Genomic DNA, 13,049 nt, shown 5'->3' with positions numbered 1-13,049 from the left:
TTTTATGACCTATTTTAGCTTTATGCTAATTACTTTCTTAATAGACAACTGGGCGTGTTTTTACTTTTGAGTAACCAATCCGCGTCATACACTTCTCTCCATTAATTTACTCTGCACATAGTGATCCTGCGTTGTTCATTATGTGCAGCCACATACTCAGACATTAACGTTACTGAAGTGTCTTGACAGTAAATAGACATCGCGTCGAGCCAGGACGGGATGTCTATTCACAATCCCGACACTTTGGTAACGTTTGTGTGTGACTTACTCACACAGCACATCGAGATCACACTGTGCTGTCATTTACAGCAAGATATCGCGAGATTACGCTTGCTGTGCTGTAAGTCCCACACAAACGTTACCGAAGTGTCTGTATTGTGAATAGACATCCCGTCCGGGCTGGACACGATGTCTATTTACTGTCAAGACGCTTCAGTAACGTTATTGTGGGTGTATGTGGCTGCACATAGTGAACAACGCAGGATCACTATGTGCAGAGTAAATTAATGGAGAGAAGTGTATGACGCTGATTGGTCAGCGTCATACACTTCTCTCCACAACGCCCACTTGGTCAAAAGTAAAAACACGCCCAGTTGTCTATTAAGAAAGTAATTAGAATAAAGCTAAAATAGGTTATAACTTGATGAAAATAGATAGTTTTTCGAAATAAAAAACACTGCTGTAATCTACATTACAGCGCCGATCACATTATGCAAAGATAGGGCACTTATAATGTGGTGACAGAGCCTCTTTAACTTGAATTCCATGTAATGTATGGCTAAGCTAGATCCGCCAACATTAACGCACAGTGTCATACATGTACGGCGCATGAGCAGTGTGTGTCAGTTGTAACATATACCTGACACCATACTGCAGCGGCCGAGATTGGAGCTACCTTTGATCCCAGCCACTTTACCCTCCTCCTTGGAGGCTGTGTTCAACAGCAATCGTGGCTTCTAATGAGGTTGAGAGGGAGACGGTTCCCTCTGTCAGCCCATCGAATGTGACATGAACACATGGTGCTGAAGGGTTGCCATGGCAGCAGGGCACTTAAAGAGGCTCTGTCACCACATTATAAGTGCCCTATCTCCTACACAAGGAGATCGGCGCTATTATGTAGGTGACAGTAATGCTTTTTATTTTAAAAAAAAACTATCTGTTTTCACCACTTTATTAACGATTTTAGATTTATGCTAATGAGTTGCTTAATGCCCAAGTGGGCGTGTTTTTACTTTAGACCAAGTGGGCGTTGTACAGGAGAGTGTATGACGCTGACCAATCAGCGTCATGCACTCCTCTCCATTCATTACCTCAGCACATAGGGATCCTTTTAGATCGCTATGTGCTGTCTTAGGCTGGGTTCACACGACCATGTTACGTCCGTAATGGACGGAACATATTTCGGCCGAAAGTCCCGGACCGAACACAGTGCAGGGAGCCGGGCTCCTAGCATCATAGTTATGTACGATGCTAGGAGTCCCTGCCTCTCCGTGGAACTACTGTCCCATACTGAAAACATGATTACAGTACGGGACAGTTGTCCTGCAGCGAGGCAGGGACTCCTAGCATCGTACATAACTATGATGCTAGGAGCCCGGCTCCATGCACTGTGTTCGGTCCGGGACTTCCGGCCGAAATACGTTCCGTTTATTACGGACGTAACATGGTCATGTGAACCCAGCCTTATACTAACACATTAACGATACTGAAGTGTTTAGACAGGGAACAGACATTCCACGGGATGTCTATTCACAATCTCTGCACTTCGTTACTCTGTCTGTGGTAGTTACAGCATAGGAAGCGTAATATCGCGAGATTACACTGTAGATGGCAGGTTACAACGAGATTATGCTTCCTCTGCTGTAACTACCACAGACAGAGTAACGAAGTGCAGAGATTGTGAATAGACATCCCGTGGAATGTCTATTCACTGTCTAAACACTTCAGTATTGTTAATGTGTTAGTATAAGACAGCACATAGTGATCTAAAAGGATCCCTATGTGCTGAGGTAATGAATGGAGAGGAGTGCATGACACTGATTGGTCAGCGTCATAGACTCCTCTGTACAACGCCCACTTGGTCTAAAGTAAAAACACCCCCACTTGGGCATTAAGCAACTCATTAGCATAAATCTAAAATCGCTAATAAAGTGGTGAAAACAGATCGTTTTTTTAAACAAAAAGCACTGCTGTCACCTACATTACAGTGCCCATCTCCTTATGTAGGAGATAGGGCACTTATAATGTGGTGACAGAGCCTCTTTAAAAAGGCCCCCATGTCTGCCATGGATGTAAGCTATTAGGACTTGCAAGAGGCACTGCCTAATAGGCTGCCTGTCAGAATAGTTTTATGTTTTTTTGTTAAGCGATCAAAAGAATCGCATGTTCAAGATTCCTTGTGAGATTAATAAATTTTGTAAAATAAAGTTAAAGAATAGTTTGAAAGTAAAAAGTAAAAAAACTTTTCGCGTAAACAAACTGAAAATTGTGGTTTTTATGTTCATCCCGCCTCACAAAAAAAGGAAAAAGTGATCAACTAGTCATATGTACCCCAAAATGGTATTAATGTAAGTACACATGACCGATCCAGTGAAACTTCGAATGGCTCATTAAATCAGTTATGGTATGTCTCTTTGTTTCTAATCAGCTTTCCACAGAAAGCCGAGTGACAGGTGTATGGACCCATAGACTTTCTATGGAGCCTGTACACCACTCGCATTCCAAGGAAAGCCGACCAGAAACTAAACGGTACAAAGCTCACCCGAGCGCTTCTGCTACTTAGTTTTTTCGATCGGTAGGGATCTCAGTGGTCAGTGGGGGTCTCAGGGTCTCAGGAACCCCACCGATCAAAACTTTTGACATGTCACTATGACATTTCAAAAGTTTTTTTAAAAGTTTAGTTACACTTTAAGCAAATAAGTGACAGACTCGCTGAAATCATGGGTCTGTCACTACATTATTCTGCACTCAGTGAGGGCAGCATAATGTGCATGATAGGTTACCTTTAAAGGGAAGGTGTCATGAAATTATTATTTTTTTTATCATATTGCTTTTAATATGATATTAACATACATTTTATTTATTCATGTTCTCGTGTTCTGCTTTTTACTTTGTTCTTACTTTTACTTCTCTATGGGGCTGCCATTTTTTTTTCATCTCTGTATGTGTCGATTAACGACACATACAGAGATGGAATACGGCACATACAACCCCATAGAGCATGCGAACGGGAGCCGTTCCATTCTGTGTCTTACGCCGTCTGTGTGGGAACGGCGCATGCGCCGCTCCCACACAGACCAAAACGAAGCTCGTTCGCAGAGCGAAATCCGGCGCCATTTTCATGTGGACCGGAAGCTACTTCCGGACAGTAAGATGACGACTTCCGGCCGCGGCTTCCGGCCATATGTTCAAGGAAGCGAAGGCGCAAGGAATAGGATCAGAGGTGGCGGCAGCGGCAGGAGAAGGTAATTTATGTTTGTGTATGTGATGCGTGTATTATGTTCGTGTATGTTCGTATTATACTGTCTACTGAGCACTGTATCTAATCCTCCTACACTGTGTAGTCGCTCAGAAAATGGCGGCACCCAGTGTAGGAGGTTTGAAGATTCAACCCCCTCCTTCTCCTGGCACTAGCTAGAAGAAGGGAGGGGGGATTGTGTGAGGACACTAGAGAGAGTGTGTCTACCCCAAATTTGCAGCATAAAGCAATGAGGTTGCTTTACCACATTGACCATGCTGCAATTTTGGGAACTGCTCCCTCTAGTGGCCAGCACATGGAAATGTTATAAATTAGAATCTAATTTATAATATTTCCTGACTTGTGAAAAAATGTAAAAAAATTAAAACAATGTGTAATCACTTAAATAATAATTGTTTAACTAAAAAAAAAATAATAATTTCTAGCGACACATTCCCTTTAAGGCCAAAATTGGCTAAATTTTTAAGGGGTTAATAAAGAAGGTCATATTGTGTGCACAAATAGATTGGGTCTGCTTTTAAATCTAACCTTTCTTTTCTAGCATCCCATCACTCTTGCTTAGATTTCAATTATTGTCCTTTAGGACCAATAATACCTGATATATATTTTTGTATCAATGCAACTATTTGTTTTTTGATGCAGGACCAGTTGCCATATTTGGGTATTTACACTATATGGCCTTTCATTTTGTATTGATTTACTTTTGGGAGACAAGCAAAAAAACACAAGGCTTCGTTCACATCTACGTTGTGGGCTCCGTTAGGGGCTTTTATCACAGATCCGGCAGAGATTACCGGAGACAGTGGTGTCCGGTAAAATCACGGACACCTGACAGAAAGCCAATGAAACCCATTGAAGCCAATGTGTTCCCTCAGCTGCCGGCGGTGTCCGTTGTGCAACGGAACCGTTGCTTCCGTTATTGCCTTGTTCTTCTCTTTTGACGGAGCAGAACAACAGAATGTCACAACGCAGGTGTGAACCAAGCCTTCCGTATTTTGGATCCACTCCTTGTTTTGGCTTTCAAATACTGACGCAAGATACTGACCAAAATACTGCCATGTGAAAGTGGCCTTAGGCCGGGTTCCCACGAAGTGTAAATGCTGCAGGATTTACAGTAGTAGCAAAATAAATGAGATTTTGAAAACCGTTACATCCCATGTGACTGGTTTCTTTTCTACCGCTGCTTTTTGCAGCGGAAGTTCCGCACGAAAGACTGTATCGCAATGCAGCAAAAACCGCAACAACAATGCACCATGTGAATACACACTTAGGCCTTATTCAGACAAGCGCATTTCACGTCCATGTGTTGTCCGTTTTTTTCACGGACACCACACAGACTTAAGAAATTCAATGGGCGTATTCAGACCTGCGTTGTTTTTCACACAGCGTGTGTCCGTTGCGTGAAACTCACTGCATGTCCTATTTTGGTGCGTTTTACACACCACGCACTAAATGAAGTCAATGAAAGCGTGAAAATCATGGACAGCACATGCACATCATCCGTGTGCTGTCCGTGATTCACGCAACAGTTGCTCAAAAAAATGCATAGAAAAAAGAAAATTGCACCAACACTGACATAAAAAACTGATGCCACACGGAACACACATTAATGGTACACGGAATTGTAACGCAGGAAAAATGATGTGTTTTTTGCTGACGGGAAACTGACACGTTCGTGTGAGTCCAGCCTTACAGTCCTGCTTCTGTAGCAAGGGCTGCATTGTCAGTTTTCCACAGCGTGCAGATATAGGTGAGTAATATAGTGAGTAACATTACAGAACAATAAGGCTCCTCTACTACATCCTCATTTTGACATTGTCATTTACAAAATGCAGCCATGATATCTCATGATAGAACAAGGAGACAATAAATGAATTCTACATATATTTACATCATAATATAGAGCAACCTACATGTTATTACGATAACAAAAAATAATCTTCATGTTTAGGCTGGTTTCACACACAGTGTTTTGCTTATTATTTTCTGCATGTAGAAAAAAATTAGACTAAATAAAAAACGCCAACAAAAATGCTACAAAAAATTCCATAAAAATCGCTGTTACATTTAAAAAAAATGCTGGGGCTTTAAAATGCTTTTTTTTTTTAAATTAATTTTAAGATGCCAGAAAAAAATCTGTGTTCCAACATAATATTTAATGGGTGAGATATCTCACATGATGAAGACACAGAACCCTTTACTTAGACACAGTAATCTGAATGCTAATTATGTTCCTCAAGAACGCTCTATTCACTGACATGCTAGGAATATACTAGTGCTGGCTGGCTCTTAGACTCAACCGGCAATTTTGGGCTGTGAATATTTCAGTGTATGTTACTTGTTTTCTGCCATCCCTGACATAAGGAGAAACATGTTAGCTACACCGTGGGATAAAAATAGTCGTCCTGACTGATGTCAGCAGATGCACTCTGTAAATTCCTCTCATAAGCAGATTCCAGAGAGGGTTGTCCGAATGAGGCAGAGCTTATTACAGCAGCCAAAGTCACATAACGTAAGGACAGGAATTGAAGCTGTCTTTGATCCTGGGTATTGGGATTGGAGAATGTGTAAAGAGTTTAGAGTCTTGGCACCTTGTAAATCTGTCGCTCTGTAGTGAGGTAAAATTACTCAAAATTTGTGTGGAAGTTCCAAAACAGTTAATTATATGTGTGTGTATATATATGTAGATACAATGAGCCATAAGCATTGATTCAATAAATATACATGAAATAAGCATTCAATAATCATTAATGTATTGCTACAGCATTTAGGGTGGTTCGTGCCAAGTTACCTAAAGGGCCTCGTTCACCCAGGCCAGTTTTGGTGACGTTTTTTCATGTGTTTTTCCAGCCAAAACCAGGGTTGGATCCAAACAGTGGAGAAGCAGAAGTCATACTTTTATACTGTTATCTCCCTAAGATTCTTTTCTGGCTTTGGCTAAGAAAAAAACTGCCCTGTGTGACCAAAGACTTCTCAAAGCAAGTTTCCTATTGAAGAATAGTTTTACAAGTAAAGGAGCACATAGTGTCATGATCCTGATGCAAAGGGCTATGTACCAGAGTGGCAAAATATGCGGCTGGTTGTCTTTGCTATTCAGTGGTGGGACCCTGTGCAGTATTTCCATTTCCCGAGGTTCTGAATTGTTACCAAACAAGGGGTAGGGGAATTTAAAAGGGCGTAAAAAGGGGAAACAAACACCAGGCCCTTCTATCCTGGTAGGAGGGCTGTTTTTTTTCCTATGGGACCACTCTATTCTATGTATATATTAGTCCTGATGTACATAAGGTGATGTTGCATTTCTATTTATACTTTTCTGAATGGAGTGTACGATGTAGTGCAGCAGAACTTTCAAAATGACAATACCAACCCTTATATGTTGCTGTATTTTGGCACACGTGTACATACTTCTGCAAAATATTTGAGATTTGCTATTCTTTCATCTTATATTACCTGATGTGGAAGTTCTGCACGTTGACATTCCTGTAAGGAGCAGTCTTCCTTTGACACCAGAGGAGCAATCCTTCCTTAGCAGATGTTTCTGAAAGAGCACAATAAGAGTATATTACGTTATAAAACATGAGCAAGGTGGATGAGCCAAAGAGCTATTCGGGTTAGGAAAAACCCAAGCTGCATTTGTTCGATGGCTATGTCTGGCTTGGCACAACTGAAAAAGGACTAAGGCCTCATGCCCACTTCATTTTTTTTCGTCAGGGTGCTATCCGTTTTTTCAACTGATAGCACCCTGACACATTCATTTCAATGGGGCAATGCCCACTTCTGTTGTTTTAACGGAACCGTGCGGCCGTTCCGTCAAAAGTAGTGCAGGTCCTACTCCTGCCCGTTTTTGACGGAACAGCCTCGGCCTCTGCATTGAATTTGGTCCGTGAAACAACGCACTGCACACGGATGCCATCCGTGTATGGCCCGTGTTTGACGGAAACATCATTAACGGCCGTACAATGGCCGACGGAAGTGTGCATGAGGCCTAAAGAAAAAGGACAACTAACAGAAATGTGCATAAGGCCCCTTTACATGACTGTATTTCTGTCAGTATTTTGCATCAAGATCAGTGGTATAAGTGACTATTACATGATTTGAACCTCATAACCAAGCACACACTAAATATATAGCACATAATAAAAGACTATATAAAATAGTATCATACAATCAACTAAACTGGTCAAACTTAAAGAGTGCAATCTATTAAATTTACCTTCAACAGAAATGTCCTGAATAGCAAAACGCAGGATAATTGTCCAAATCATACCCAAGGTCATCTTCAAATTTCCATCAACAATTTCTATGGAATAATAGAACACAATGAATTAGTAAATACTATTATACATTTAGAGGGGCTATCCGGGGTTTCAAAATTGAAATCCAAAATTGATGGCCTGTACTTGGATAGGCCATCAATATTAGATCGGGCAGGGTCCAACCAGCTGCTTTGAGGGGCTGCACAGCTTGGAGGGGCCGCAGCGCTGCAGCCTTTTCAATGTTTACCTTGGGTTTTAGGCTGTTTATTCTTGAAAATGCTGTTACCTAGCGACTATGCAAGGTGTTGCAGCACTGTCCTATTCAAGTGGGCCAGCGCTGCAATACTATGCACAGATGCTACAAAAGTAATGGAGTGTGCAAGAATGAACAGGAAAGATCCCAATGTAAACACTGAAGAGGGCTGCAGCCCCTTCAAACAGTAAGGATGGCACCTTTATAATAGTGCTGTCATATACTGTAGATAAAAGGTGCAAAACTGTCCAGAGCATTAGGCTTGTATTTCGTAGGAGCAGCAGCTCCTGAGTCATGGAGATCCAAGCTGCACAATGTTTTTCCATTATAGATTCTCTTTAAATGGTAACTGTTCCATGCCTCACAGCACTATAAATTCAATCCATTAACAAGTAAATCACTGCTGAAAACAATATATTAAAAAAAATACAACATTGTATGTATATCAATTGCACTGATTTCAAAGACCAAAATGGACTGTCTTTGACCAAGTTTATTGTTCTAAGCTGCTAAGATATTTGAAATGGCCATCTGACAAAATATTAAAATGTATGTGTCGCTATGAAATTAAAGGGGTTTTCCCATCAGAGACATTTATGACATATCCACAGGATATTTCTAGAACAGGGCCCCCTAAACCCTGTTCTACTGCTCTGAGTTGTGGCTGAAGCGCGTGATTTCCAACCACGAATTACAGAAATAGCATAGCTCGCTGAGCTGTGCTGTTTCCGTAAGTCCCATAGATCAGAATGGTGGTCACGGAAACAGCGTAGCTCGCATGCTACGCTGTTTGCATAACTGCCATTCACTACTATTGGTGTTGCGGAAACAGCGAAGCTCAGCGAGATACACTGTTTTCTTCTTCATGGTCGGAAATTATATGCTTCAGCCACATCACAGAGCAGTAGAACAGGGTTAGGGGACCCCATTCTAGAGATAGGTGCGGGTCCCAGAGGTTGGACAGCCATGGAGTGGAACAATTCCTGAAAAATCTTTTCCCATGTGGATGTGCACTCAACCTCAAAGTAGTTTCCCTGACTGATCCATAGGTGTCACTCCAACAAACTTCTCTTTCCCCGTTCACATTATGTAGTTTCTGGGTGTGGCAATTGCTGACAAACATTATATTGATTTATACGACTAGGCTTTAGCCAGCTATAGGTTTTTGTTCAATGTACTATTGTTTTCATAGCTGTAACATCCTTGTTATATGTATTTGTATTTTATACAATTACTCTAACACCAAGCTCATTTTATAACTGTTGGCAGGGAATTAAGAAGTTAATAGTGGAATGTTCACATATACCCTCCCCACACACCCTGCTCTAACTCTTTTTACATGCAATCTTGTGTTTTACACTGATTGGTGCTGATCCACTTGAAATGGTATGTTACTACAGTAATCGAATTCCATTTAAATAATGACACAAAAGTCTTTCTTGTGTATTTTACACCCACAGTCTCAACATTGTGTCTTCTGTGCCTAGCCGGATCAGTACGCAAGAGAAAGACTCACTGAGAAAGAAATAAGGTCTTCTGGTCACTCAGTCACCCAACTGTATACAAGTATACGCAAATTCTTTTCTGCTGCCTCCTCCGCATGTCTTTCAATCTGTATACGTTGCTCCTGTCCCATCTTTGCCTACTCAAATTAGTACTCTTGTAATGCATTTATACATTGAGACACTCCAAAAGATCATGCCACAATTTTCAAAGCCTATAGCAGGGCTACCATGGATATTAAAGGGGTTGTCAAGTGACAGAAAATTGATGGACTTTACTCAAGATACAACAATTTTCAAGGAACAAGGCAACACATCCAAAAATAGGAATTTTATTTACCCACAAATGCGACATTTCAGTCCAGCAGGACCTTTCTCAAGCATGCTAGGCGACGTCAGGGGATAGTCACTGTCCAGGGTGCTGAAAGAGTTAAACGATCGGCAGTAACTCTTTCAGCACCATGGACAGAAACTACCGATCACAATATAGATCAACCTGTAAAAAAAAAAAAAGACGTTAATACCTACCCAGAACTCCCTGCTTCTTCCTCCAGTCCGGCCTCCTGGGATGACGTTTCAGTCCATGTGATTGGCTGCAGCGGTCTCATGGACTGCCGCGTCATCCAGAGAGGTCGGGCTGGATGTCGAAAGTGGGACGCGTCACCAAGACAACGGCCGGGTAAGTATGAATTTCTTTTACTTTTACTGCGGAAAGGGCTGTCCCTTCTCTCTATCCTGCACTGATAGAGAGAAGGGCTGCCGATTAGTGCAGTGCAATTGCAGCGAAAACGTGCCCGTAAATACGGGTGGAATACTGGTGACACCGGACCCGTATTTACGGACACGGGTCCGTAAATACTGGTGCAATACGGGTCGAATACGTGTGACCAAGGACCCGTATTTACACCAGTATTTACGGGAGGAGAAAAAATACGTTTGTGTGCATGAGGCCTTATTATCCTTGAGAGTCTGGAAAATGGTTCTGTTTAATATAAGGGAGGGGGTAGTTTTGACTCTTAGCATCTATGACGTGGTATATTTGGGGAAATCATGGATTTACATTTAAAATGTCCTCTAAGCCTATGATTGGTTCAGGACAAAACATATTGTCATTGTATGCTATTGGCTAAATCAAATCCAAATTAACGTCACATTGTAAACATTATAAACGATTGGCTGGAATCAAGCTACTCCTTTTCGAAAGATATTATTGTAATTGTTTTGATCAATAAACATCAGAGAAGAATATTTGAGTTTACAAGCATGGTTTCTGTGTTTTCCTTTTCTGCGATATATCGATAACCTATGATGAGGATCTGGAGAAATTCACTGGGCGGGTATCAGTTGCCATACCCATTACAATTTTCAGTCTAATATATTTTGGGCCATGATTGCGTCAACAGTTTTTGGTGCCAAAACCCGGGAGATTAATCGTCTGATAGCTGTCACTGAAGGTTGGACCATGCATCAGTGATATTTTATAAAAACACGGTAAGTGAGAAGCTTATTCTTACACAAACCTTTTTCACTCATGTTTTGTCAGGACTGGAATTTATATGTCATGACGTCACATCTCCGGGACTCAGGAATTTATCCAGAAATGGTATGAAAGATGAATCCAAAAGTATGTTAAAAACTCCTTGTGTGATGAATGATTGCAGATGCGTACGGTTATCTTGAGTTGTTGTTGAAGAAGTGTAAGTCTTGAGTTTATGGTATAAAGGGCATGAGAGAATTTTTGCCAGCAATGAAACTGCTAAGGAGAGAATTGTTAAAGTTGTGAGGAGTGAGTGAATGACGATTGATTGGAGAGTTTTAAAGTGACAGTGAAAAAACTTGTGCTGATAAAGTAACCTAATTTCAAGGGTTCGGTAGTGTCTGTGTATAAGGTGAGGAAGTTGATTGCTTTGTAGAATGAACCTGCAATGAACTGTGCTGTTTGGATTTGTGTATTGTTATAGGTCTGTTGTAGTGTTTCATTTGTTATTTAGCTGTTGTGTAACATCGTTAATGATCAAAGAAGAGGTTACCCTGTTGCCCATTTGTTCTGAGAGAGCTGAGTATAGGGGACGCCTGACTTGGCGAGAGTCACAGACTACTGACTTAGTGATACTAAAAGTGTCCGTCAGTGGCACAGACTGTCCATCAGTGGCAGAAAGGTAGAGTGGTACTGAAAGTGTCCATCGGTGGCACAAGTGTTCGTCGGTAAAACAACTGTTCTATGGCGACAGACTGTCCGTCGGTGGCAGAGTCGGGGGCAGAGAAGTTGGATATTCCTCGGTGATGTCCTGTAGATAGTACCAGTAGTACCGTCAGAAATTCAGAGGACAGAGCGACACGGGGAACAGAATCCCGTGGCATACAGCCAAAAGAAATGATGATAAACAGGGCAGACAAAGACACTATAACAAACTGTGGAAAAAAAAATGTTTGAAAAGGCTGGCATGCCAGAAGATGGTTGTTTGCATGTGATAAATAGAAATGTTTGTGGAGAGATGGACAAGCGATTGTTGAATGATGAAGAGTTAACTGAGTTAACTAGGTCTAGTTTAAAATGGCAGAGTAAGTGATTACAGGTGGTTACAAGTAAGTTGGTGTGAGAGAGATGTAATACAGGTGTAGATTTTGACAGGAAGAGTGAAGAATACGGAGCAGCCAGGTACATTGCAGTGAATAATCTGGGATAGCATGTCAACAGGTGTGATGTGACATGTGTGCAGTGTGTGTCGAAGAAAAGTAAAAAAAAAAAAAGCAGGCTGGTACAAGCTTATGCATGCTCTCATTCTTAACAGCGGTACTGTGTAAAGTGGTGTATTAAAATTAAGTACAAGGTGTAAATGCTTCTGGCTTTTTGGTTTGCCTTGAGTATGGAGTTAAATAATTATTGTATGTTCACATGCTGTTTTCAAGGGAATACAGTTCCTGATTTTCAGACGTTTTTTAAGCCACTCGTGATTTTCACTGCGTTTCTTACGACCGTTTTTGGAGCTGTTTCCTATAGAGTCTATGAAAAACGGCTCCAAAAACGTCCCAAGAAGTGACCTGCACTTCTTTTTCACGGCAGTTTTTTTACGTGGCCTGTCGGAACAGAACGCCGTGTTTCCCATTGAAATCAATGGGCAGATGTTTGGAGGCGTTCTGCTTCCGAATTTTTGGCCGCTTTTGGGGCGTTTACGGCCCGAAAAACGGTCGAAAATAGGCAGTGTGAACATACCCTTAGGGTTAACTGTAAAGTCAGATTTTAGAGTTATAAATGTAGTCAGGAGTTTTTAATTTATTTTCCAGCAATGTATGAGTTTGGAGAAGGAAGAAATGGTGGGGTTGTGTGACCTCTCTCCTGTGATTATATTTTTTTCTCATCTGTGAAAAGGAATGTGTCTTATACATGACCTGCTGTCCCTGAAAACGCAGAGAGTAAAATATTGCAGCAAGCTGAATTTGTCTGCATAAAAGATAAAAGTTACCAAATATGGCCTGCTGGAATGTGTGGCGCTATGTTACATATTTATGTGTTATGATATGATTTGATGTTGTAATGTTTTGAAGCTAAGTCAAATGAA

The 13,049-nt window shown here is 41.3% G+C and overlaps 1 protein-coding gene across 1 annotated transcript in view; it reads right to left on the bottom strand.

Moving 5' to 3' along the window:
- Window positions 1-13,049, bottom strand: part of ACTN3 (actinin alpha 3) — a 71,103-nt gene that overhangs the window by 23,440 nt on the left and 34,614 nt on the right. Inside the window, exons 4-5 of the mRNA XM_075837392.1 lie at window positions 7,692-7,778; window positions 6,929-7,016 (exon numbers count right to left, since the gene is read on the bottom strand). Coding sequence (XP_075693507.1) covers window positions 6,929-7,016; window positions 7,692-7,778 — 175 coding nt within the window. The remainder of the gene's footprint in view (window positions 1-6,928; window positions 7,017-7,691; window positions 7,779-13,049) is intronic.

Source organism: Rhinoderma darwinii, chromosome 9, assembly GCF_050947455.1.
Source record: "Rhinoderma darwinii isolate aRhiDar2 chromosome 9, aRhiDar2.hap1, whole genome shotgun sequence".
Classification (NCBI taxonomy): Eukaryota; Metazoa; Chordata; class Amphibia; order Anura; family Rhinodermatidae; genus Rhinoderma; species Rhinoderma darwinii.
This window is presented reverse-complemented; position numbering and strand designations above follow the sequence as displayed.